The sequence below is a fragment of the Ovis canadensis genome, chromosome 26 (assembly GCF_042477335.2).
Source record: "Ovis canadensis isolate MfBH-ARS-UI-01 breed Bighorn chromosome 26, ARS-UI_OviCan_v2, whole genome shotgun sequence".
NCBI classification, from domain to species: Eukaryota; Metazoa; Chordata; class Mammalia; order Artiodactyla; family Bovidae; genus Ovis; species Ovis canadensis.
In genome coordinates, this window is record NC_091270.1 from 52,636,382 (window position 1) to 52,664,203 (window position 27,822).

Sequence of the window (27,822 nt, forward strand, 5' to 3'; positions counted from 1 at the left end):
CTATTGCCGTTTGTTTTATTAGCCAGCCAGAGATAGTAAAGCAGTGCTACCTGTTTCCCCTTAGCGCCTTCTCCTTCCCCCAACACGGCCCAGACATTTTATCCCGACCCTCCTCACCCACATCGGGTAGTGATGTGCTGTGCTCTGAGTGTGTTTTAGCCTCCGAATGCAAGTGCGGGGCTGGGGCCCTGCCTGGAGCTCTGTCAGTGGCCTCTGCTGAGCACCTGTCTTCAAGCAGCCTGTGGTTTCCAGGGCTTCACTTTGAGGAATGTGATGGGGGCCTTTTAACTTTGCATTTCCATCAAAGGAGCCCTCCGCTGCTTCACTTCATTTCAATAACACAACTGTCCGGAGAAAAGCTCGTTCTGCAACAGGGGAGGGAATGAAACGAGCAGAACTCCCACCAGAGCTGCAGTTACGGGGCCTTCCTTGCCACTGTCTTCCAGCCGTCTTCCCTCCAGAGGGCTAAGGTGCACAAAATCTGCCCCTTTCACAGGCTCAAGTCAGGAAATCTGTGACTTACGTTTGTGTGATCTGAGTTGATTTAACTGGTCCCGGGACCGAGCATTGTCAGAGAAATCCGTGCCCCCTCCCCACCACTACCCCCACTGCCCACCGCTGGAATCAAGCTTCTGGGCTTTAGATTCTCTTTCTTTTGTGAGTTGAAACTATTCTTTTAAGAACTATGTTGAACAGTTCTGACCGCCTCTCTAGAGAGAGAGGAGAGAGACCTAAGACCACGTTTGCTCCAAGGAACTGTCAGCACGTAACCCAACACCAAGCCTTGCATCAGGTTCATTCTTAGATCCGGGGTGTCAGTGATAAGAAACTGCCAGGCAGCAACCAGGGGTATGAGTTACATCTCAGGAGCAGTAAGACAGTGTAAGAGAAGCGGAAAGCAGCATTGCTTAAGTAACATACTTGTGTGGACTGGTCTGGGAGTGAATTCTTTAAAAAAAATTTTCTTTATTGGAATATAGTTGATTTACAATGTGTTAGTTCCAGGTATACAGCAAAGTGAATCAGTTTTATATTTAACATATATTCACCCTTATTTTTTTATGTTCTTTTCCCATGGAGGTCAGAGTTTGGAGTAGTTCCCTGTACTACACAGCAGGTTCTTTTTTTTTTTTTTAGTTTTTTATTTTTTAAATTTTAAAATCTTTAATTCTTACATGCGTTCCCAAACATGAACCCCCCTCCCACCTCCCTCCCCATAACATCTCTCTGGGTCATCCCCATGCACCAGCCCCAAGCATGCTGTATCCTGCGTCAGACAGACTGGCGATACACAGCAGGTTCTTATTCGTCATCTGTTTTGCATAGAGCGGTGTGTATATGTCAGTCCCAATCTGTGTCAGCATCTTCTTGACACTCAATTCCTCTTTCACGTTGGAGTCCTGTCCGGGGTATCTTTCCACCTACTCCCCTCCCCGTGAATATCTACCCTGAGCCTCGCTTGGGCCATCGGCTCCCCTCACCCCAAGTGTCTGTGGCTCGCTGCTGCCAGGAGAATTAAGTCCAAAGTTCAGTTTAGCATTCAAAGTGCCATCATAAATTCTAACCTACGTTCTTCTTCATGAACTTCACTTTGGACAAGATATAACTCAATTCCTCCCCACACTCCCCTGCCTTTCTTGCCTTCCGGATCTTTACATGTTCGTGCAGTGGTAGCTCCTTGCCTCAGGAACTAGAGTCAATATCCTGTAGTAAACTATCATGGAAAAGAATACGAAAAAGATTGTATATATGTGTATAACCGAATCACTTTGCTGTGCAGTAGAAATTAACATGACTTAACTATTCTTCAATAAAATTTTAAGAAAAATTTAAAAACGAATGCCTTTCTCATTCCTCTCCACCAGCCCAAATCTTGCTCAATTTTTGAAAAGCCTACCCAATTCCATTTTTTCCTTAAGTTTCTCTGTTTTTTGGTCTTAGGTACAGCACATGAGATCTTCATGGCTGCACGCAGCACATATCTTCATTGGCATGTGGGATCTAGTTCCCTGGCCAGGGATTGAACCCAGGCCCCCTGTATTTGGAGCACAGAGTCTTAAACCACTGCACCACCGGGGAAGTTCTTAAGTTTCTTCAATCCTTCCTGAGCTGAATTTCAGCAAAACTTTCTATCCACCATTTGTGGTTCATCTCCACCCTGCCTTGTTATTTCTCTGAATCCCCATTCCCCTGTCAAACCAAGAGTTTCTTTCTTTCCTTTTACCTTTTACAGCACCTATTTGAATGTGTGTGTGTGTGTGTGTGTGTGCGTGCTAAGTCGCTTCAGTCGTGTCCAACTCTTTGTGACCTTACTGACTGTAGCCCGCCAGGCTCCTCTGTCCATGGGATTTTCTAGGCAAGAAGACTGGAGTGGATTGCTCTTTCCTACTCCAAGGGATCTTCCTGACCCAGAGATCAAACTCTCCTCTCGTGACTCCTGCATTGGCAGGTGGGTTCTTTACCACTAGCACCACCTAGGAAGCCAATGAAAGGAAATATTCCCAATGATTGAAAGAATGTGGACGCGAGTAAGGAATAAAAGCTGTGAGGGTACTGTGTGTAACAGAAAGAGTCCACTCTGATTGGGGAAAATATGTGAAAAATATATCAGAATTTATTATTCCAGTACAGTATCATACAGGTAGTGGCAACAGAGTACAAACAAAAATGAACTGATATAAATATGCGAGAGCCTAGTTTGTCAGTTACTAAAATGATACGTGTCTCCTGGTTCTATCGCGAAACCTATAAAGAAAAAGAATTACACTGTACACAACAGGATTCCCTCCAAGAGCTGCAAAAAGGAAAGCCCAGCACTTAAGGGCTGGAGTCGAGGAAGGTGATCTGGCCAGCCAGCCCATCCCTTGGTAGGAGGTTCCTGCTGGGCTTCCTTGGGACTATAAATAGACATTCTATTTCTAGTAGAATACATCTAACCCTCCTTTCCTGAAGGCTCGAGTTATCTTTGCCTACTGAGACATGCTTTCATCTTTGTGGTCCCCTTTCCAAAGATGCTTGTGTGCATAGAGGAGGAAGCGGGCTTCCGCCCTGGGGAGTGGTTTTCCACGAGGGACTGGCGTTTGTCCATCTTCTTGTCTGACAGTACAGTTCAGCCCTTAAGCCCTGAAAACTTCCAGAATGGAAAAGTACCTGTGAAACTACATCCTCCCCCCACCTTCCGCTGTGTGAAGAAGCCCCTGCCGCAGTAAGTCTTCAGAGGTGGGAGAAGCGGGGTCTCTGTGATGTAGGGAAACAGGGTGTCCCTGATCACAGTTGCATGTTGTCTCGAATCCAGTCCAGGTAGTTAGTCACCTTGGTGTACACGCCCGGGATGTCCTTCTGCCCGCAGCCCAGGCCCCAGCTGATGATGCCGACCAAGGTCATGTGGTTGTCCTTCATACACACCAGGGGGCCACCCGAGTCACCCTGCAGAAGGGAGAAGAGGTCAGCTGTGTGCAAAAATGCAGACTCTTTGGGGGGATGTTAGGTGAATGTTTGTAGCGCTGATATGTATTCTACATACTGCTAATCTGTGGCACTGATATGTATCCTTCAACGTGCTCAGTTTCAGGGAGGGAAATTTTTCCTCCCCAATCTTGGACCATTAGAGGATTAGGCTATAGTTTTGTCGTAAAGTGGACAACATTGCTGACAAGTGTTCAGTCCAGTCCGACTCTCTGCAATCCCATGGACTGCAGCCTGCCAGGCTCCTCTGTCCATGGGCTTTTTCCAGGCAAGAATACTGGAGTGGGTTACCATTTCTTTCTCCAGGGGACCTTCCCAACCCAGGGATCGAGCCCAGGTCTCGTGTGTCTGCTGCACTGGCAGGCAAATTCTTTAACCATTAGCCATACCTGGTCCCCACCGGGGGTAAAGCCACCACTAGCTGTGCGGCCCTAGGCAACTGGGCTTCAGTATTCTTACCTGAATGATACTAAATAATAATAATCTAAAACAGAAATCATAGTACTTCCCTTATGAGGTAATGGGAATTAACTGGAAAAGCTTGAAAAGCTCCTGAGAACAATGTAGGGCATTTAGTAGAACTCTTGGCAATTGTTAGCTGTTATTGTCTTATTGAATTGAAATGACTTGTTTTTAACTTGGCACTAGCTGATAGATCATGGTTTCACTTTGCAGACAACCATTTATGACTATTGAGCTAGGTGGTGGAGGTGTCTGAGAAAACCTTTCAAAAAGAGACCAAAGGCTGTCACGGAGGCAAGAGGGGGAGATGTGGGTGTGATCCCAGCATCAGAACATGGTCCTCAGTGGGAGTGCCCAGCCCCACTGCCTCCAGCCACACCCGCGTCCCCCAGCCTCAGTGAGAGCCCAGAGCACAGTGGACGTGAAAACAGCCCCGAATTGAGGGTTCCTTTGCTCCATTAGGTCCTACCTTACACTAGTCTATGTCTTACACTCAGAGTTATCATGAAATATAAGTACGTACCAGCTCTGATGGGGATGCCAACCCAGAGACCCTGTAATGGTTACCAGGGGGAACCTCTGATACCAGGGCTCAGAGGTTATCAGAGGGCTGAATGCGAGCTCCTAAGATTTCTTTCTCACAGATCATCTCTCTCCTATTTCCAGGAAGCTGCCGTTCCTCCCACGCTACCCAAGAGACCCCGATTCCCCAGCACCCACAGAAACCAAAGCTGTCTTAACTTGTGTGGCTTTATCCATCACTTTGATAGTTGTTTAATTGCCTGGGCTTACAGGAAATCCTGTACCAGGCGGGGGTTCCGGTGCAGACACTGGGGAAATTTATTGCCGTTTAGATGTCTTCAGTTTGGGTGACTTTGACCTTGGCTCCAGTTGCTTTATTCTCTGAGGCTCTCATCTAGATCCCATCCCCTGCCCCAGATGAATCACTGCTTTCTGGCTATAACTTTTTTTTCTTGGTTAAGAACCAGTTGGCTGAGGAACACTTTTGCCCTTGGATGGGGGAGGCTCAGGGAGGAGAGCTGCCCGCGCTCACCTGGCAGGCATCGTGCAGGTTTGTGTGGTCCCCGCCGCTCCGTGTGTCTCCGGCACACAGCATGTTGTTGGTGACGGTCCTGTTAAACAAGTGCCGGGAAGTGCAGCGGCTAGATGGGTACAATCTGACGTGAGCCTCCTTCAGCCGCTCGGAAAAGAAAGGAGAAGCTGAAAGAGAGCAGGGAAGACAGCTTGTGGCTTTAGGGAAAGTTATTTAGAAACCTTTTGGAAGGAGAAAGCTGCACTTTGTGATGATAGCTAACACTGATTAATCTTTTACGCGTATTAAGTTGAATCCTATGAAATTGCCAATATATTAACCCTTTTGACCTACAGAAATGGGAATTTTCATAGGGTTTCACCCAGGGTTTCTCAAGAGCAGCATGAATGACATTTGGGGCCAGATAACTGTTTTTGCAGGGGGCTGCACTGTGTATTGAAGATGTCTGCCAGCATCCCTGGCTTTTGTGTGCGTGCGTGCTTAACCCCTCAGTCATGTCTGACTCTTTGCGACCCTATGGACTATAGCCACCACGCTCCTCTGTCCATGGGATTCTCCAGGCAAGAATATTGGAGTGGGCTGCCATGCTCTTCTCCAGGGGATCTTCCCGACCCAGGGATCAAACCAGGGTCTTCTGCAATGCAGGCGGATTCTTTACGACCTGAGCCACTAGGAAGCTCCACTGGCTTCTACTCACTAAATGTGGGTATAAACCTCCATCCTGAGTCGTCACAATAACTGACATTGCCACATGTTGCCTAGCGGGCAAGAGCACCCTAGATGAGAACCACTGGTTTAATCTAATATCTCATTTAAGCCTCATACAATCTATTCATTTCTTACCAATGAGGAAACTGAGGCTTGGAGCAACATGAAATGAAAAATGCATGCCTGGATCACAGGGCTCACCAGGTGCAGGGTGAGGGCTACTGGGTGGCAGGCAGAGTCCAGGAACCGCACCCTTAACTAAGCTCACTCCTTATCTTATCAAAACCTCCTTGAAATCTTCAGCCCTTAAAGCTCTCCTGCCACTCAGACCTCTCTCTTGACTGACCGGGCCATCAGCTGGGAAGGTGGATGGTGGGGCTTCACTTGGCAGGAACTTGCCCAGACTATCATAGCGGCCGAGCCTGCCCTGGGGCTGGACTGGACACTCTCAGGACCGCTCTTTCCTCTCTCTGGTCAGCACCCGCCCCCCACGCTGCCCCCAGACAGGATGGGACGGCGACTTCCTCCCACTCACAGGCCTCGTGTTTCCCATAGCCGGACAGCTCGCACTCCGTCCAGTCGGGCAGCTGCAGGCTGGCATCTGGGAGGCAGATGGTGCGGACCGACCCGCTCTCCTGGGCGCAGGTCAGCGAGTCCGATTTCAGGTGCAGCAGCGCTAGGAGAGGGGGATTGAGGAAAAGAGTGGGGATTTCCAGGGAGAGGAAGGAGGGGCCTGGGGCCTGGGAGGACGAGGAGGGCAGGGTGGGGCTGGGGGGGTCTAACTGGAGCCAGGGAGAGGGGGACATCTTACCGATATCATTGTCGTAAGTGTCATCATCAAATTCCTTGTGGACGATGTATTTTTCTACTTCAAACATCTGCTCCTCCTCTCCAGGGACCAGCCGGTACGTCCTGCCCAGGACCACCTTGAGATGGTGAGGCGGGTACCTGATGGAGAAACAGGTGTGAGGATGCTCTTCCGTATCGGGCCTGATCCGAGGCCTTAGCGGGAAGGCAAGCCGGCTGGGTGCGCATCCCTACCTCTCCTGGAAGCAGTGGGCGGCTGACAGCACCCAGCAGGAGCTGATCAGGATCCCCCCACACAGAAACCGCTGTCCCGGGGACCGCCTGTTCTTGACGAAGATGGCGGCCTGCCAGGGGTGGGAGGTGATGTCGGCGAAGAGGCCTCCTTTGATGCGGAACTGGGGCCGCTTGTACTGTCTCAGGCCACAGGTGACTGCAGAGGGGAGGACAGAGCGCGGTCTCAAACCTGCGGGCCTGGGCAAGGTCCCCGAGCCCCAGCCCAGTGTCTCGTCTGGGAACCCGGGTTTCCACCCACGGCTGTGCTTCTGCAGCGTCTGTACAGAGGGACGGAGCCTCTGCTTCTCTCCTCCTCGCATCCTGGCCGCCATCACTACTAACAAGGCATCTCCAGAGAGCAGCCGGGAGCCTGATGCCATCCGTGAGAAGTGGCTGCGTCCTTTCCTTCTCTCCTGCCCCTCCCATCACCTGTCCAACAGCATCGCCATCCACCACGGCTCCAGCCGGGCAAGCCCCTCCCCACCCAGGTCCGGCCTTCCTGAAAAGCTGGCCACTGCGTAGCCTGAACCAGACAGCTTCCCAGATGTGTGAGGTGGCGGAGGACACAGGCAAGAGTAATGCTGGGTGAGGGGAGCCGGCCTTACCGCACTGGGGCACATCACAGTACTCCCAGGTAAGCTGACGGTCCTTCCACACGTGGCACCAAGGCTGGGCATCCCCATCAGGATTCCTAGGCGTGAGGAGGGACGGTTTTTAATCACATCACAAGCCAGAGAAGAGGGTAAGGCGGCCCAACTTGGGGGCAGGGAGCGAGGGGGACGACCCTGAGTCCTGGGCTGGGCTCTGCCATAGATCCCCCACCGCCACCTAGGAAATCATTCCTATCTTCTGCATTTTGTTCTCATCTCCCAGTTGTGCTGCGATGTGCTCCCAGATGTGCCTCGGGAGGATGGAGCAGGTGAGGGCAGCCCCTCTTAACTTGGGATATGGGTCCCTCCCACCCACGTGACTTTCTCGCGGCCCCGCCCCGCCCTCCGCGCGGACACGCCCCCGAGGCGCACCTGCAGTGATTGTGCTTCCCCAGGCCCAGGGCCCGCGCGTTACTCTTCCAGGCGGTGTAAATCTTGCTCGTTAGGAACACGGAATTCCACGGGAGGCAGGAGGCCCCAGACTTGGTGCGGCTGCGGGTGCCGCGGTATGCCAGCCCGTTTCCAGTGTAGCAGTCCCCATCTTCTTCTGCAACTGGAATGCAGGAAATCCAAACTGAAACACAGCCGCTGAAGTGCCCGAGCAGCCGAGCAGCGAGTGGGGTTTGCAGCAGGGCCTGAAGCCTGGGGCTGCAGGCAGCCCGCCCACCCCGCCCTTTGCTCTCCTTCAAATGCTTTTGCTGAGGGTGGTCAGCGGTTCCATCTGGTGCCAGCCCCCCCATCACTGGGCTGTGTTAAGGGAGACCCTGAGGAATCTTCAGGTTCAGGAAAGGCTGCCCAGTTCAGCTAGTGGGGACTGATTAGAGCTGCTTGGAAGGCTGTTAGGGGTTTCCTTGTTTCTTCTTGACAGGCTGCTGTCCACTTGGGGTCCTCTGGGGGGGGACACGTGTGCAGGCTCAGTTTTCTCGGATTTTGTCTGCCAGGGCCTTGAAGGATTTATTGGACTTGGAAGGGAAGCAAGAGTATGAACCTTCAAATGCTGCATATCTGCCCCCACTTTGCCCTCTTTTCTCCCCATTTGAAACTGACACAGTACAGTAGCATGCACCGGTAACCTAATGCGAAGGGGCCTTTGAGATCATCAGTACCGGTGAGTCCCAGTTTACACCAGATCCAGGGGGTGGGCAGGATGCTTTAGAGTTACACTGTGCCGTGCTCTGCTTAGTCACTCAGTCGTGTCCGACTCTGTGCGACCCCATAGACTATAGCCCACCAGGCTCCTCTGTCCACAGGGATCCTCCAGGCAAGAATACTGGAGTGGGTAGCTCTTCCCTTCTCCAGGATTGGAGTTACTCTCAAGAGCTCTCAAATTCATAAGTCTATCAGCGTCACTTGTAGCCTGAATGTGCATTTTTATACATATATATTTAGAACTTTGAAACATTATTTTTACACTACTGTGATTAAATAGCATCATTATTTGGGAAAGCACCACTGAACTCATGGTGCCTTTTCGTAGCTGAGTACTTTTTAAATCTGGGAAATTTTCTCACATTTGAATCAGTTCTGATGAGATGGATGAAACTGGAGCCGATTATACAGAGTGAAGTAAGCCAGAAAGAAAAACACCAATACAGTATACTAACACATATATATGGAATTTAGGAAGATGGCAATGACGACCCTGTATGCAAGACAGGGAAAGAGACACAGATGTGTATAACGGACTTTTGGACTCAGAGGGAGAGGGAGAGGGTGGGATGATTTGGGAGAATGACATTCTAACATGTATACTATCATGTAAGAATTGAATCGCCAGTCTATGTCTGATGCAGGATGCAGCATGCTTGGGGCTGGTGCATGGGGATGCCCCAGAGAGATTTTATGGGGAGGGAGGTGGGAGGGAGGTTCATGTTTGGGAACGCATGTAAGAATTAAAGATTTTAAAATTTAAAAAATAAAAAACTAAAAATAAATAAATAAATAAAAGTCTTCAGAGACAGAGAGAGATCTTGAGAAACAGGCCAATTAATCAAAAAAGAGAGAACTTGCACACATTCTCAAAAGGACTGGAAACCACCAGTAGAGCCCCATCTTCTCTGTCCACGAGGAAACTGAGGGTCAGCAGGGTGCAGAGAGTGGCTCCAGGTCAAACAGCTAGTTAGAGGCCAAGCCTGATGAGGACCTAAGCCTCTTGACTTCCTTCCTCTGATGCCAAAGTGACTGACCAGTTCACTCCTTTGTCTCCTCATCTGCAGAAGGACCATCAGCCTTGTCCTCCAGGTCTCCCTAGATCTCCCTTCCCCACCCCGCCCCCCTGGGACTCCGTGAGGCCACGGGGGCCCTGGGGAAGCTGCGCTTACCCTTAGTGCAGGCTGGAGTGCTGCAGAACTCAGAGACGTATTTCCCTGCCTTGAAGACGTAGCACCAGGGCTTTGAGTCTTGGTCCGGGTTTCTGAAAAATCAGCCGGGAAGGCCAGGGGAAGGGAACAGTTAAGCCTGTTTCCCAGTCCAAGGACTTTTCACCTTCTTCTGGGGAGAGAGTTATTTCTGTTTGTTGTACATAGGAGAGTCGGATCGTGTTGGGTGGAGGTATGACCTTGTAATCGCCTTTATGGGGAGATTAAACATGGTTTACAGAGAAGCATGTGGCTGCCACGTTGACAAGGGGTGGACCGTGATGATGAGCTTTATGTGCTAACTTGGCTAGGCTATTGCACCCAGTCATTCGATCAAACGCCAGCCTTGGTGGTGCTGGGAAGGGATTTGTCGACGCGGTTCATGTATATGGTCAGCTGACTTCATCCAATCAGCTGAAGGCATATTAAGAGCAAAAGCTGAGAAATTCTGTCTCACATTGCAGTGTCAAGTTGGGTCTGAGTTTCCAGCTTGGGGAGGGGGCTGCCTATGGATTCCAGACCTGCCAGCCCCACGGTCATGAGGGCCAATTCCTTAAAATGAATCTCTTTATGTAGATAGAAATATTTTTATCTCTAGGTGTATATGTATCTATATCTATATATATAGATATATCTTTCTGGAGAGGAAACGGCAGCCCACTCCAATATTCTTCCGTGAAGAATCCCATGGGGACAGAGGAGCCTGGGGGGCTACAGTCCAAGGGGTCACAAGAGTCGGACACGACTTAGCAACTGTGTTTCTGTGTATGTGTGCCTCCTGTGGGTTCTGCTCCTCTGGAAACCCTGGCACAGGTCTTTGTGTGACTGCCCCAGCTTCTCACCAGAGGAAACCCTCCTGGGGGGGAGGCGGCTGTCTCACCTGCAGTAGTTGTGGTTCCCAAGGCCGAGCCTGACGGCGTCGGGCCTGCGCCCGCTGTACGGCTTCATGGCCAGGCCGCTGCTGTTCCAGCTGGCGCACTCAGCCCCGCTCTCTGCCGTGCTCCACGTGCCTCTGTAGGCGACACCCTGGTCCTTATAGCACGTGGCAGTAGCATCTGATGGGAAGCGGGACACGTGACACAGCCCATGTGAGTCCCTCCTTTTTCATTTAGTTTCCGCGGGGGGCAGTGGGGGGGGGGGCTCAGTGATGCCTCTGTCATCCCCGCAGAGGCAGCGCCAGGCTCCAGACTCTATTCCAGGGCTCTGACCACCCTCAGGTGATCCCATCCCTCATCACACCACACTTTGCTCTTCTTTCTCAATCGTTTTGCAGGTGGGATTTCCCCTGGTAGGTCCTCATCTCATAGACACCCGCCCACCACTCACCTATTTCACAGAGCTTCCCCATGAACCCTTCCGGGCACTGGCAGACGAAGTCTGAAGAATAGAGGGCCTGCTGACACGTCCCCCCATTAAAACACCAAGGTTCACTGCAACCTGCCAAGTAAAAGCAAGGGGACCCCAAATTACTTTCCAGGCACCCCAAGAATACGTGGGTCAAAGTTGAAGAAGGCACCCTCCCCGTAGGCGCAATTCTGAACACTTTCCAAAAATCAAACTCATTGACTCCTCACAGCTGACCCCACAGTCTATATGACTGTTCTCCCATATTACAGATGAGCAAACTGAGGCCCTGTTAGAGGGTTGGGCAGGCTGGGGACCATGGACACTCACTTCTGACGGGCACCGAATGGCACTGGGCCCGGCCACCGTTGCACCTACAGTGCTCCACTTGGTTGCCCCTGAGCAGGGGTCGCAGCCAGGACTCGTGTTGGAGGTATGTCATCTGCGTTTTTTCATCTCTGCAGGTCACTGTAACAACAGACAGGCCAGCCTCTTTAGGGCCCCACTCACCCCACACTGACTCCTCCCCTCTTCTGTCCTGTTCACTCTCAGGAAAATCCATCCTTTATTCCTTCCTTGCTCTCAGCAGAAGACAACAAACATCCCATATTTTGTCACCAAACACCCCTTTCATTTAAAATTAAAAAAAAAAAACCTTTCAAATCCAGCTTATTAGGGGGATGTGCTAATATTATTTTCCATATGACTATGTGACCTTTACATTTAATTTCCCATGAAATCAGTTATTTTCTTGAAATAATTAATAAAATATAATGGTGTATTTCTACTGTCTCCTTATGTTAGTTTCACTGAAACGTGAAACCCACTTGGGAAAAACCAGTCAGAAAGACCTCTTGTTTTTCCTCTGATGGGACCTTATTTTGAAAGAATTTATTTATCAAGACACATTTATTAAGTAATACTCTAATTTTTCATTTTAATTCATCAAAAAAGAGGCACGTGTATGCAATTGCCTATAAGAACGTTTGATTCACACGAGTATTATCATTACTGAGATGATGCAATTCTGGCCCCAAACAAAGAAAAGTGACATTTTAGTCTATGCAGAAAATGTGTTACTTCCGTTAGTATTTCTGGTATAATGAAAATAGTTGAAAGAGTCCCATTAATAGGTGTTCCTTTTTTCTCTCTCTGTTTGCAAATCAGAATGCCAGCTCAAAAAAATCTATAACTTTTAGCAGATTGAAGAAGTGACATGGACTCATGGGTCAGAGGTACTGCTGTTCTTTCAGCGGTAAGATATGCAGGCGCCAAGATACTCAGGCAGGAAAGGCCGAGCTGTCTGACGGCAAAGGCAGTGAGAGTTAAGCCTTGACTCACTCTGGGGAAGCTTCCACCATAACGGGTGTTGCAGAGCCTTCCAGACCCAAAGGAAGTAGGTCCTGAGTGGGGAGGGGGGATTTGGGACCTGCAGTTCTTCGTATCAGGTTCAAGACACTTGGGCCTAAGCATCTTTGATTCTTGGGATCCTAGTGGAAATGGTGCGTGCGTTTTTAGTCTCAAATCTAGACACGGCCTTACAGAGAAGGTCTTCCCAGAGCACTGCCATGAAATAAAGAAACCCAGGTTGGTCGTCTCTGAATTACCAACCGAAGCAACGGAGGCACAGAGATGCTGCGTGGAGTCCAGGGGGAAGGGGATCACAGCCCAAGGAAAGGTCCTGGAGGACCCTGTGGCCTGGTGGCTGTGTGACCCTGGGCAGGTCACTCAGGCTTTCTGGGCTCCATTCTCGTCTGTGTAACTGGTCTTTGGGCCACTGGGCTCCCAGCATTGTGTGACTCTCTGACATCCTGACACCTTGCCAGCACACCTGTTCCTGTGTGAGTGATAAGAGAGGACACAGGCATCTCTGCAGACTCTGACTTTCATGGAGCTTGAGTAAGCAGGTCACGTGGAAGAAAATCCCCGCTGGAGCCTTAGGCACCCTGACTCAGACCCTGCCTCTGTGGACCGCCCTCCATCCCAGCGACATCTCACCTCTGTACGATCTGGCGCCTCTCCTGAGTCGTCTGTAGGTTTCCTGCAAAGAAAGCAGGGGCAGAGGGTCAGCACATGCACGTGTCTGAAGAATAAAGGTGGTCAAACCAGAAGACGGCCCCCAACCCACCTGTCCAGAGCATCCCTCTCAGGCGCCTGGCCCAGGGGCAATGTGCACACCTGCCTTCCCCTCTGATCCTTCTTCCCTTCCTAGCCTAGTCCTGTCCAGGACTTTCTCAGTGGTGAAAGGTTTAATACCCGTGCCGTGTGACACGGCAGCCGCTGGTCACATGTGACAACTGAGCACTCATATGTCATGTAACTGAAGTGAATTTAGGTTTCATTTCATTTGAATTAGTTGTAGATGAAAATAGCCACCTGTGGGTTAGTGGGGGTGTGTGCCTTTACCCCATCTCCCCCGTGTAACCATCCACACTCTCCCGTCTCTAAAATCCTGCTGTGAAATTCTGCTCTAAAATCTAAAATCTAAAATCCTGCTCTAAAATCCATTGCTCACTTGGCCTGAATCACGGGCTTGGCCTGAATGATGCTGTTAGCTCCTGGGGATCTTCGGAGAGCACATCCTAACTAGATGGTAAGCAATACACGGGCAGCTTGCTCACAGAGCCTGCACTTTTATAAAAACTTCACAGATTCTGACTTCCCCGGTGGTGCAGTGGATAAGAATCCTGCCAATGCAGGTTCAATCCCTGGTCTGGGAAGATCCCTCGTGCCGTGGGGCAGCCAAGCACATGCACTGTTGCTACTGAGCCCGTGCTCTAGAGCCCGGGAGCCACAGGTCCTGAAGGCTGCGTGCCCTAGGGCCCAAGACCCACAACTTACAAGTGCCTGTGTTGCACCTACTGAAGCCAGTGCGCCTAGAGCCCACGCTCCACAACAAGAGACACCATCGCCGTGAGAAGCCCGTGCACGGCAACAAGAGCAGCCTCCGCTCTCCAGAACTGGAGAAGGCCCCAGTGCAGCAACAAAGACCCAGCACAGCCAGAAAAACTCGTAAAAAAAAACACTTCATGGATTCATTCAAACAAATCCTTTAAAAACAGCTCCAAAGAAGCCACTGAACGGCGGAGCTTACTCAAGTCAGAATGATGCGCAGGGTTCCCGCCGGAAGCCTGGATCTCAAGCCTCGTCCACCGAGGGGAGTGTGTCCCGCTGTGTCCCAGCACAGACACGAGTGCACACCTACCTGGCTGGGCCACGTGAAGACGGCTCCACAGAGCAGCAGGCACAGGAACTGTGTCTTCATTGCGTTTGTCATTTCCTCCGAGCGGCCCTCCAATTCTGGAAGAGGAGGGGGAAATAAGCGTGAGACGTGAGAGGTCCAAGCGGGCAGCAGAGTTCAGAAGCCAGTCGGTCCTCCCAGCATTGGCTCCCAGGGCAGGAGAGGCCGCGGCCAGCGTCTGGGAGATGGTGTTTTTGTTCTCATATATATATATCTGTGGTTAAATACCCAGAACACAGATATTTTCCATTTGAACCGCTTCTGAGTGTAAGTTCAGCGCCATGAAGTTCACTCACATTGTTGTGATCGCAACCATCACCGCCATCCGACTCCAAGCGTTCATCTTCCCAGACTAAGCTCTGTACCCCGAAAACCCTCAATCCCTGCTCCCCTGGCGACTGCCGTCCTAGCTACTCTTCCCGTGAGTCCGACTACTCCAGGCGCCTCATGTAAGTGGGCTTATACTGTATTTGTCCTTTTGTGTCTGACGTTTCACTGGTCATGATGAGCGCAGGTCCATCCGTGCTGTAACGTGGGTCAGACTTTCCTTCGTTTTTAAGGCTGGATAATATTCCCCTGAGTAAATGGACCATCTTGCTTATCCACGCATGCAGCGATGGGCACAGGCTGCCGGAAGATGGCTTTGTTCAGATGTCTCTGTGGGCTGAAGGCTGACACCACCTCTAGCACTGGCTGAAGCCCAGTTTCCCTTGAAGGAAGCACTTGCCCTGGGGTTGACTAGATGGGCCCACAGCAATGCCCGCTCTCTGACTGTTTTAGAGGAAATCATAGGAGATCTGGGGCTGGCACATCTCAGAGCCAGCTCTCCTCAGATGGCCTGAGCCCAGTCCCGGAGGACTTCACATCTCCTTGTCCAACCAAGGGAAGTCTCCTCCACCACCACCTCTGTGCTCCGTCGGGAAGCCGGCCTTCTTTAATATTCAGGCCGTGTGAAGTGCAGTTTTGCAGAGCGGAGGGACAGGATCTGGTTTGGGTTTTCGGACTCAAATCCTCCTGGCCCCACGTCCCTGGTTCCGTGTGCCTGGTCCTAGCTAGGGCTCCGGCCCTCAGCTGCTCACCGTGGGTTAGTCGGTTGGGGTATTATTTTGTGGTCTGGCAGCCTCACTCGCTCCCTTGTCAGCAAGGATTAAACCAGGGCTCTTCTTCTTCTCTTGACTCATTTCCCCTCAGTCACAACAACTCTGCTCCTATCCCTCCCACCCCCTTCATCCCAAGCATCCGAAGGGCCCACTTGGTTCGGGGCGCCCAGGACTTTGACCGCGGCGCTGGCTCAGGCTCCTTTGCTGTTAGAGAGGCTGTCCTCTCACATGGCCACAAGCCCCCTTCAGAGCAAGGATGAGAAAACAAGGAGCAGGAGGCTGGTGGGAGCCGATCTGTGCCCCAGTGACCTTCTGGGGCCCCTGGTGACAGGCAAGGCGCGCACGGAGCTGTGGGAGGAGGAGGGGGATGGGACCATCCGGGAAGATTCCTCGGGCTCAGAGGGCATCTTGCCAACCAGCACACCCCTCCCGCTCCACGCAAGAAATAGAAAGAAGCCAGGATCTGGGTCTTTGTTCCAGTTTGGCCTGCCCCCAGGGGAGGCCCTTCCCAGGCAGGGCAGGGTGTTCTGCAGGGGCTGGGGGGTGGTGTGGGACTTTTTTCTCACCCAGAGCATGAAGCCTGCTGGCATGTGCTGGTTCCAGGCAGCTTCAGAAGGAAGACCTAGGGGTCGAGGGCATCTGAACAGGACCCAGAGTGGGGAGTCTTCAGATCACAGGACATCACCCCTGAATTTGGTGCTCAGCAGTCCTCCAATTTCCCCTTTCTCAAAATTTCCCCAATTATCCCGGTACTTTGAATCTTTAAAAATAGCTCTTCATAAACACATTCCACCTCTCTCTTCCTGCTGTTAATCATGTTTCACATATTTGTAGGTGTCCCAGCTTTATTATCTCAGCCAAGCCTTGGGATGGGGAGAGGTCTGCCTGCCCAGAGCTCTTGGCAGAAATTCTGAACGAAGCAATGAACCAGCCCGCGACTGGGGAACCTGGCTTCTCTTCCTCTTGTCTGACAATCAGCCAGGCCTTCCAGCAAGTTCGTTCCCCTCAGATGGGGGGCTTGTCTTTTCTCTGGATGCCCGTCATCAAGTGACTGTGCCATTTCAAGAATTCAAGGTCCTCCTTGAATGGAGCACATTCAAGGGGCATATGAATGGGCCCTACATGGAGCAGAAGTCTGGATGCTGGAAAGTTGCAAAGTAACAAGTGGAGCATTAAGACCTTTGCATTCATTGGACAGATGGGGGGAGGGGGCCCCCTGGGGCAGGGGAGGGGGGCCGATAGGGGGAGGGATGCACTTAGGGCTGAGGGTAAAATGATCCAACAGCTGCAGCACCTCAGACCTTGTTGCAACTCAAGACTCAGCAGAAGGGGCGTATTTTTGTCTTCTGCTCTGGGACAGTTGGAGCCTCTCTTCTGTCAGTCCTTATCTTCCTCTGCTTCTTCTGGCCTTGCGAGGCCTGGAGCTGACCCAGTGCCAAAGAGCCTCACGCAAACCATGTGACGTTCCATCCTTGCTGCACAGAAGCAATGGGAACAGCTGGACGGGCCGAGTAGGGCGAGAGGATGACAAAGAAATGAGTCATCCTGCCTACAGTCAGCAAGGGAGCGAGACAAGGCGGCAAAGCAAGTCCTGGTGTTGCCTTTGTGGGGAGGGAGATGCAGAGGTCGGCGCAGCGTCTGGACAAAGAGCGAGTGACCCCAGAAATTCAGGAAGCACTCGGGACCCTGGGGAGTTGTGGACCTCAACCCTAGACCACAAGTTCCCACCAAAGGGAGAGGTGCCCAATGCCCATGTGAGACTGGTAGGAGGGGAGATTTGAGAAATAAAGCACAAGAAACCTCTTGTAGGCTCATTTTGTAAATCCAAAACTTGTCATCTTTTTGGTGTGTTCCTTTTCTTTCACTGTATTTAATAGTTTCCCAGAATCAAAGAACTAAAAGAGAAAAGAAAGGACTTCCCTGAGGATCCAGTGGTTAAGATTTTGCCTTACAATGCCAGAGGTACGAGTTCGATCCCTGGTTGGGGAACTAAGATCCCGCATGCCTCATAGCCGAAAAGCCAAAACATATTGTGACCAATTCAGTAAAGACCTTAAAAATGGTCCACATCCAAAAAAAAAAAAAAAAGAGCAAGGAAGGAAAGGAGGGAGGGAGGAAAGACAAGAAAAAGAAAACCACAAGGATGGGGATGGCTGGCTTTTGTGGGACTAGAATCCCTGAGTCACCAGCAGCATCACTGAGGGGGTCGGGCATGTATGGAATGATTCTAAGACCGCTGGTCCCCAAGGTCCCAAGGCCCCAGCCCTGGCAGGCCCACCTTGGCCCATAAAGTCAATTTTTGCAGATTTTCAAACGGCTCCGCAGACAGACCTCTGGAGACACAGAGCTTGGCAAGTTGACAGAATCTGTGCAGGTTAGAAACATCAGGACACTTGGGGAGCAAAGCGTGGCCTGGATTCACAGGCTGTGCCCACGGGCATCCTTGTGGAGGACCAGCCTGCAATCACTGCCTCCAGGGTGCCCCCTCCTCCCGCTCCCCCATCTGCGTAGAAGACATGCAGGGCCCTGCTTGGCTGCAGAGACAAAGTGACTCTGTTCTCTGGCCTCTGAATAGCTGTGAGTGATGACTGCTCCGGAGGAGAACAATGGTCTGGTCACCAGGGAGGAGGGCTGGTCTCCAGGAGCCAAAGGTGCCTTTGTGGCTGGGAAACTGATCTCGCCAGCCAGAAGCGCAGGACTCCTTTCTGCAGTGGTGGCAGGGGGAGTGCTGATTGATTGGCCCTGGAGTCTGGCTGGGGCGAGGCCATGGGAACCGCAGCAGGACAGTCGGGGGAAGGGCCTGGAGGGGTGGTGCAGTGGAGGGCTGTCCGCAGGGTCTCTCACTGCCCGCCACATGACCCATTCCCACCACCTGCTCCCGAAAGGCCTGCCCTCGGGAAAAGCACTCTCCTTCGCATATGGTTTGACTGTATCAAAAGGAATGTTGCTGGCACTTCCCTGGGGGTCCAATGTTTAGGATTCTGGGCTTCCCCTGCAGGGGGCATGGGTTTGATCCCTGGTAGGGGAACTAAGATTCACACGCTGTTTGCCATGGCAAAAAAAAAAAAAAGTAATGTGCTACCTTTCCAAAAATCATCTTTGTTTTGAGACATCAAATCTGCTCCCAGGGATGCAAAACCAAGTGGGCTAGACTCTCAAGGCTTCCTCCAGGGCTGATGTCTTGTGATTTCTGCTGTTCTGAGTGTGCACGTGCTCTGTGATCTGTGAAACACTTAACGCATGGGGATGAGAGCTTTCATGTAAACACTCAACCACATCCCATAACGTGACCTACGGTAAAGATCTGGGACCAACCAATCAAGTTCTATGCTTCTAGGCACAAACAGTACATTTGCTGGGATGTTAAAGCTGCTTCTACTCTTGGCAGCAAAAACAAAGCAGAAACACTGAGCCAGCTGGAGGACCATGGAAATTACAACGGAAAGATAAAGTTCAGTTGATACGGCTATTGAATTTTTGCAAGCGTGCAAGGCTTGCTCACTTAATCTTTGGCAAAGAGGAGCCTTGGTTTGTTATTACTTCGCAAAGCCTCTCTCTCTGGAAATCTGAGTAAGAGAAAGTCAGTCTCCAAGAACACCAATACTCCGAAATGACTCACAGCTTTAAGACAAACATTGCCTTCCCTCCCCTCACCCAACCACTCTGCCCCGGATGGATGCCAGCAGATTAGAAAAGAGATGGTCGAACTCCCTGAAGTGGCAAAGACCCATCACTGAGTCAGGACAAGAGATGTGGTGAGATGGGAGGAGGAGGCAGGCTTTGGAAATCGGGGCTGAACTCCCGCAGAAAAGTGCACTTGTCTGCGCCAGCGTCTAGAGCCCAGGGCTGGAGCTGTCAGCTCTATGGGTAATGGCTGTATTCCCATCTTCCTCCTACATGGGTCCTCCTTTTTATAGGGCCTCCCTGCTGGCTCAGATGCTAAAGAATCCACCTGCAATGTGGGAGACCCAGGCTCGATCCCTGAGTTGGGAAGATCCGTAGAGAAGGAAATGGCAACCTACTCCAGTATTCTTGCCTGGAGAATCCCACGGACAGAGGAGCCTGGTGGGCTGTAGCTCTTTCCTTCTCCCAAAGAGTCAGACACGACTGAGAGACTAACACATATTTTTAGAGTTTATGTTCTCAGGAGAGAAACCATTTTCCAAAACTGCCATTACAGAAGCAATTCTTAGCTCTTCCCCAGAGATTGTATACAAAGTGAAGTCAAAGACTGGTATCATATGATATCACTCATATGCGGAATCTAATTGTTTTAATTATATAAATGAACTTATTTATAATATAGAAATGCACTCGCAGATGTTGAAAGCCAACTTCTTTACCAAAAGGGACGTGGGAGGTGGAGGGGTGTAAATTGGGAGCTTGGGATTAGCATATACCCACTACTATACATAAAATAGATAACTAATAAGGACCTACGGTAAAGCATAGGGAACTCTACTCAATATTCTATAATAACCTATATGCGAAAAGAATCTGAAAAAGAACGAAGGTATGTATAACTGAACCAGTATAACCATGTTCTAGTTCTAACTATAACAAACACAACATTGTAAATCCACTATACGCCAGTTAAAAAACAATTTTAAAGGTAATTTCCTGTGTGCTAAAGCTTATTTTCCCTCTTTCTGAACAGAATTCTTTATACCTAAGGAACAAGAGAGGAGTCTTTCTTATCTAACTGGATCAGTTCCAATGAGGTAAGTAGAATAAAGCCCTCTCCTGGCACCTCCCACCTACTCCCACATCTCCACTTCATTACTCAGGATGGAATTCTCTGCAAAGCATCTTTAAAATACAGGTACATGTCTACATATGTGCTAAGCCATTTCAGTGGTGTCTGACTCTGTGACCCCATGCACTGTAGCCCACCAGGCTCCTCTGTCCATGGATTTCTTCAGGCAAGATTGCTGGAGTGGGTTGCCATGCTCTCCTCCAGGGGATCTTCACGACTCAGGGATCTAACCCATGTTTCATGTTTCTTGCCTTGGCAGGTGATTCTTTACCACTAGCGCCAGCTGGGAAGCCCCCATTGGCACATGACCTGTGTCTAAGTTTTATACGACATTGGCCTACTCAAAACAATCTGTCCTGAGCATTGTCGTCACTGAACTTCTCCACCCTCTGCCAGGTAACCCTGCTTATCTGGAGGGACTCAGGGAGTGCAGTTGTGGATCTGGGGGGAAAAAAGCCCATCCTGCCTCCTCCTCTGGTAAAAGCAAGAGAAACTTAGATCCTTGTGAAGAAAATGCAAAGTGCAGCTGGCAAAGCTCACCCTGTGAGTCAGGGCAAGGAGATACGATCCCTGAGTCTGAATCTCAGCAAACCTGCAACCGCACGTTAATCTAAGAGACAGTCTTGTTCTACAGTGAGGCGGTTTCTGGTGTTCCCTCCACGCCCTAAAGCAAACATCACCACAAGTAATGAAATACGCCATCACTCAGTAATTCTGCAGTCTTCCCTCCAGATTTCAACACACTTGAATCAGGAAAAGACGATCGGAGACGTTCATCGTATCACCCTACTCGGAATCTGTCCGCCTTTTATGAGACTCACGTGAAAGTGACGTGATAGCTCAGTTTTGAGAAATGCACCTGGATGAATGCCATTTACTCATCAGGTCCTGGAGTGCTAACGCTTGTCAGGCATCCGCTAAATCATTTAAGTCAATATTATCTTTTGTTTATGGATGAGAGAATCGGACTTCAAAAAAAGTGTAATGAACCCCCCTCTCACGCAACACGTCTAAAGGGAGGCGTTGGGCCTCAGGACAACCAGCTCTATAGAAAACCTCCCAGTCGCTCTTTCCATGACTCTTACTGGGTCCTGATGCTGGATGACGGTTCTGAATGTGCTCAGAGTTGTTGATGGAGAGGGGTGGCAATGGGAATGCAAGGAGCGTAGTCCCTCCAACCTCCCCTTACCAGCTGTGTGTGTTCCCGGTTTTCCAGCGGTCCAGTCCTTTCCACCAGCTGGACAGTGCTGGCAATTAGGAGAGAAGCAGGTAAAGCCCCTTTGAACAGCTGGTGCACAGCGCAGTTAACTGTACTTACTGCTAGGAGTGCCCTTAGAAGGAGAGCCAAAGTTTAAAGCCTCTCCCCAGAACATGGACTCAAAAGGAAGCCAAGTTCTATGGGGTCACCATCGAGTTCAAGTGTTAATACCAAATCCCGCTGCCTAGATCATCTGAACATCTTGCAATGACCTATACCCAGATTCTTGATGACTGAAACCAAGTTTCCTGCCCTTCATCTGTACGCACGAATCAGTATTAACAGGAGCCTGTACTTCCTGGATCACAGGGTAGTGTCTTTTATCTTATTTTCAATCTTTTTTTTGTTTGCCTTTCCCAGGCCTATTTGCGCCACACACTCCAGGGCTATTCAGAACTCTCAGAGGAAGCTGGGCTTCGCAGCCAAGGCAGCTGGGAGGTCAGGCCCTCCATGCTGATAAGGGCTGTTTGATGCGGACCACATGTTTGTTTAAGAACCAGAGACATGAGGCAAGAAAAAGGAGGAAACCAGAGCTTCTCAGAAAATAAAGCCAAAGCCCCCTCTTTCCCCCCAGCTCGTGTGGCAGGCCTAGGCTCTTGCTGCCAAATAAAGCAAGTTCCTCTTTCCTGTCAATAGGACGACCTGTGAGTAGCCAGCAAAGGCCAGAGGCTGGTGGGCTTTCTGTTTCAGATTATTCCTAGTCGGTTGCTGGGTTTCGCTTCCTACCAAGCCCTCTCCCCACACCTTTAAGGAACTGCCCCTGCAAAGATCTCTAACCAGAGGGCTTGGGGGCAGTCCTCCTGGTATCCATCAGATCTCTCATCCCATCCGCCGCAACTGGAAGCTCCGGCTCTCTGGTCTACTCCTTCCTGAATTCATAGGCGATGACTTACTCTGTAGCACTACCAAGCAAGAGGGCCAACAATGCCCCAGGCACGAATCTGCGGTATAAAGACACAGAAGCTCCATCCTCAACATCTCGGAGCCTAGGACTTCCCTGGTGGCCCAGTGGATAAGAATCCACCTGCCAACGCTGGGGACGTGAAGTTTGATCCCTGGTCCAGAAACTAAGATCCCACAAGCCCCGGAGCAACTAAGCCCCTGCGGCACGACTACTGAGCCCGTGCTCTGGAGCCCGTGCTCTGGAGCCCGTGAGCTGCAACTGCTGGTGCCTGCGTGCCCTGGAGCCCGTGCTCCACAACAAGAGAAGCCACCACAGTGAGAAACCCATGCCCTGCAACCAGGAGGAGCTCTTGCTCACTGCAACTAGAGAAAGCCCACGTGAGGCAACCAAGACCCAGCGCAACCAAAAATAAAATAAATAAATACAATTATAAAAACCTCGTAGCCTCGGGAGGGAACAGACAAATAGCTAGCCAACCCTAGCTCGGTGCCACCAGCTCTGTGCTGTGCGGAGGTGGAGGTGTGCGGGCAGAGGAAGAAGGGGTCCTACTGGGATGTGAAGGAGGGGATGGAGCTCACTCCTGACGAGGCAGGGGTTGGTCAGCTTTCTGGAATGGATGCTATGCAGTCTGTTTATCAAACCAAAGGGGGAGCGAGCCAAGCTCTGGAGGGATGTCACTGACAAAACCCTAAAATGGGACCATTGTTTGGGGTCCCACAGCAGCTAGCAGCCAGAGCCCCTTAACTTTCAGCACAAATACCTTTCCTTGTGCAAAGGAGTGTGAATCACACACCCCAGGCTCTCCCTTCGAGGAGGGCGCCCCTAGGAGGCCGTCCCTATAAGGAAGTGTGGCTTGAAAAGCCCAAGAGTTCTAAGGATGTAGGCGCCTCGGAGGAGAAGGTCACCTTGGATTCCCTAATGTCTAGCTGAAACTCCAATACTTTGGCCACCTGATGCAAACAGCTGACTCATTTGAAAAGACCCTGATGCTGGGAAAGATTGAGGGCAGGAGGAGAAGGGGATGACAGAAGATGAGATGGCTGGATGGCATCACCGACTCGATGGACATGGGTTTGGGTGGACTCCAGGAGTTGGTGATAGACAGGGAGGCCTGGTGTGCTATGGTTCCTGGGGTCGCAAAGAGTGGGACAAGACTAAGCAACTGAACTGAACTGAACTGCAGTTAAAGCAATATTTATGGCCATGTAATAAGCAGAATAAGACTTCCCTGGTGGCTCAGACAGTAAAGCGTCTGCCTACAATGAGGGAGACCCGGGTTTGATCCCTGGGTCCAGAAGATCCCCTGGAGAAGGAAATGGCAACCCATCCAGTATTCTCGCCTGGAAAATCCCATGGATGGAGGAGCCTAGCAGGCTACAGTCCATGGGGTTGAAAAGAGTTGGACACAATTCTTTTGTGTTGTGACTTCAAAAGAGTGACTTCATTTTTACTTTCAATAAGCGAAAAAGGATCTCAATGCCAAGGCTTCCCAGTATCTGGGTTTAGTCTGACACTGAAGTAGGCTTTCAGCGTCTCCAAGTGGAATCAGGTCTTAGAGGTCAAGTCCCAAACAAACCTCTCCAAGCCACTGTGGAGTACCGTGTAGTGTCCTGTGCAGCTCAGCTGGACTTGTGGCCAAGATTCACCCTCCAGATCATGGCTGTTGCCATGGATGGTGTGGGCAGCTGCTAAAGACCCCCCAGTTGTACCAGTTCCCCAGGAAGAACTGCTGCTATCATTTTCTGGAGAATCATGATCAAAACTAGAACTTGCCTGGCTTGTACCTTCAAAACTGTTAATAAAATGCCTGCTGTGGGCCCAGCACCCAGTTCCTTTTCCCTTTGTACTAAGTTTCAACTTTCAGGCAATCAAGAGGTCTGTTCATCTATCCCTCTATGCCCTTCTATAGAAGTCTTTTTCGCAGGTGGGAAAGTGGAATGTAAAATGCACAAGTATGACTGAGAAAGTGTGCTCTCCTTAATATGTAAGTAGACGCTCAGGCAAATAGCAGGAGACCATGTGCCTGGACTTGAGGGCTGGACTAGGACAGATGGTTCAGAAGATTCTTCCTAGCTCGAGCTTTCTGTGAGTCTGGATCCTCCTCACCTTTTAATCTGGCTCCACTGGAGACCCAGCCCTTGGTTTTGTGAGCTGGTTGGCTAGGATGAGTTTTACCGCCTGAAACTAGGGACACAGTTTTTCTCTGTGCACAGAGAACAGGCCAAAGAAGGAATGAACAGAGTATTCCGGTCATTCACCGTCCACTCTGACCATCCTATCAGAACAAGGCAGAAAGTCACTCATAGGGAATACAGATTTTATTCTGAGACTGCACATGCCTGGGAGTCTTTGAAACTGAACACTTCAACTCAAGACACAAATGTTCCCTCCTCCCTCCCCCAGATATTCAGTATTCAGAGAAGCATATAGATTTTGAGTTTTGACTGGAACTAAGCCTACTATTGGGCTTCCCAGGTGGCGCTAGCAGTAAAGAACCTACCTGCCAACACAGGAGACGTAAGAGATGCTGGTTCGATCCCTGGGTGGGGAAGATTCCCTGGAGGAGGGCATGGCAATCCATGCCAGTATTCTTGCCTGGAGACTTCCATGGACAGAGGAGCCTGGCAGGCTACAGTCAGTGGGGTTCCAAAGAGCCAGACATGACTGAAGTGATTTAGCACACACAGCAAGCCTGCTTGCTATTCATTCCATGAGCCATGCTGTCCCCTCGGCCTCTGATCCAAGACAGCCTACCCTCCCTCTGGAAGCTTTGGAAGTTTAAAGCCAACTGTGCTCCTCTCAAACGACGGTCTAGCCCAAGGCCCCTCACGCTGCTGTAAAACCCCAGGCGGGACCAGAAGACCTGGAGGTGAAGTAGAGACAGGCCCCACCTGGGCAGGGACTTCCCAGATGGCCTGTGGTCCTGGCCACTCACTCACAAAAAGCCTTTCGTGGTGATGACAGCTTCACGTCACACCGCCAGGGATCTGGCTGGGTTGCTCTTTGCATTCGTTTGAAATCTACTGATCACCAGCTCTGCTCACCAACACGCTAGGTCCCCAGGTCCCCAGGTCCTGCCCCCACAAGCGAAAACTCATCATGGGACCATTTCTGTTCCTCCAGAAGCAGGAACTGTCCCAGGCCAGTGCAGAAGCCACAGAGAGCAGCCTCACTGGGAGAATCTGATCTAATGGTTTATAAAATAAACCGAGCATCCGCAAAGAGCCTGGACCATTCAGGCGGAGAGCAAGCTCTCGCTTGCTCATGCCAAGAGCCGGCGCTTGCAGGCTGGTGTCTCTGAGAATGTTTTAGGTGCGATCAGTTGATGGGTAGGATGGAGCTCTTCCTATTTCGGTTATTTGCGCCGTCTCTGCTGGCGCCAGGTCTGGCTTTGCTCTCACAGGAAGCACTTAGCCGGCAGCTCCTCTGACTGTCATCTATTGATTCTGGAGCAGTCAGCGCCCAGATCCTGGGACGTCTTCTGCCCCCAGGCAAGACTTGCTAGGAAGCCCTTCTGAGGAAACTCCACTTAGCGGCTGTATTTCAGAATTTCTTCATGGGCTTGCACACACATGCACACGCACACACACATAATGTTTTCTCTGTCATGCACCAGCTGCGGGAGGCCACCACTGCCGTCCACATCAGTCACCGCCACCACAAGGCTTTGGGCTTGAGCGTGTCATCAGTTACCTGAGAGTGCCTTCCTTCCCTCCCTCCCTCCCTCTCTGGGAGGTAAAGAAAATCAACATAATAACAGTGAAAGCCTAGAATGCCCAATACAGTTCCTGTAGAGAGCTTGGGGAAGAGAAGACTCTGTAATTGGAAGAGTCCTCAAAGAGCCCTCCCCTCCCATCCTGGGCAAAAAGCCAGAGGACAAAACCCGGCCTCGGAAGGAGACCGGAGGCTTCGCTCTGACTGTTTCCCCCTTCCTCTCACCCAGCACTTCCCACCCAGTGAATCCTCCGTGGGCAAGTCGCTCTCTGCCCAGCCCTGCCTCAGTTTCCCTGTGGGCTCATGCCCCCGGGACCCTCTGGCCTCTGACCCCATCAGCCTGTCTCCCTTCTCTTGCCCGTGAGTGATGAGCCGGGCCCACCGTCTACTCAGAGCGGGTATGGATCACCCTTTTCACTTTCCCCTGTGCGAGCAGAGATTTCTGCTTCAGGAGACACAACCCTAGTGCCCTCTCTCTTGCCCTGACCGCTGCTGTCCCCTCGAACGCTTCAGCCCATCCCTGTAGGATGCACATTCAAAAAGAAACCTCCCTCCAGACATGGATTCTAGCGAACCCCACTTTTGGCCTGAGTGACGGAGTCAGCCCCCTCGGGCCGACATTCCTTCGGTGGCTCAGAAAGACTTTTAAGAGAGAGAAGAGGAGCCAGGGACAGAGAGGCACAGAGTCCAACCTACCGTGCGCCCGAGCCTTCTCCCTCCTCCAGAGGCGTTGTCTTCGGCGCCAGGCTCTGCAGGACCGTGGCTGGCTCTCCCTGCAGGGCACCGGCCTCCTTTAAATTTCAAGGCAGGGGGTGGGGTCGCTGGCCCCGGGTGGGCGGGCTTCACTGCGGCAGGAGGATGCCCAGTGGACACCGGGCCCCGCAGGAGCCAAGCTGGGGCGGGCCTCTTTTCATAAAGGGGGGGAGGAATTTCCCCCATGGAAGCAGCCCAGCCCATCCTGGCTCGGGGCCAGGCCGATTATTCATGGTCCTGATGTCATCAACGAATCACAGGAATTTGGGAGTTGGATGTTGTAGGGGAACCCGAAGAACCATCTTCCTTTCAAACCCTAGTCTCAACCTCCTTAAAGGGACCCTGAGGATCCGTTAGCTCTAAGCCCCAGTGGAGGAGAGAGGCTTTTACAATTCTAAACAAAGACACACGGAGTGGATAGGGTTCTTCCGGAATCTCCAGCAGTCACTCTGCCCCTCTGGACACAGGAGATTGAAACAGTGGGCCTGGCAGGGCCAGCCGCCCTGCGGGCTTGATCACCTGGGGCTGGGGTGAGGACAGGTTAGCAGAGGTAGGCAGGCCCCACCTGCACACCTGCAGTGCCCCAGCCTGGAGTGAGCCACTCCTAGATCCATCGCCCCGGGGGGAAATCATTTCACTTCTTCATAACGTGAATCCTTGATTACTAAGGTCTGTTCAGCTCCAGAGATCTCTGGTTGGGCTGGGGGATACAGGTGGGGTTGCTGAGTTGATGCTCTGACTCCACGGGGCTGCCTGTACTAGAAACTCCATCCCTCCCCGCCCACCCCGACACTGGGAAGTGTTTTAGTGTTCTGGAGTTTGCTCTTAATCGTAAATGCTCCGTAGGATTTGGTAACCCCCTGCAGAGGACTCATAAGTCAGGGCCCAGGGCTGAGCCATGTAGGGAAAGGCAGACGCTTGAATCAGCTGTACCGGGCATGAGGGATGTGACCTCAGTCAAGTTTTTCGATGATGC

General features: G+C 51.2%; 1 protein-coding gene across 1 annotated transcript; it reads right to left on the reverse strand.

The window, feature by feature from the left end:
• Window positions 1–2,592: 2,592 nt before the first annotated feature.
• On the reverse strand, window positions 2,593–27,179 carry PLAT (plasminogen activator, tissue type). The gene is made up of 14 exons (XM_069573174.1): window positions 26,790–27,179; window positions 14,326–14,420; window positions 13,119–13,161; window positions 11,451–11,588; window positions 11,103–11,213; window positions 10,657–10,831; window positions 9,741–9,832; window positions 7,792–7,972; window positions 7,375–7,460; window positions 6,731–6,926; window positions 6,501–6,637; window positions 6,225–6,365; window positions 4,982–5,148; window positions 2,593–3,426 (listed from the first exon to the last, which is right to left on the reverse strand). The coding sequence occupies exons 2-14, from the start codon at window positions 14,395–14,397 to the stop codon at window positions 3,268–3,270; spliced, it is 1,698 nt and encodes a 565-aa protein (XP_069429275.1). The 5' UTR covers window positions 14,398–14,420; window positions 26,790–27,179; the 3' UTR covers window positions 2,593–3,267.
• Between the last annotated feature and the right edge of the window lie 643 nt (window positions 27,180–27,822).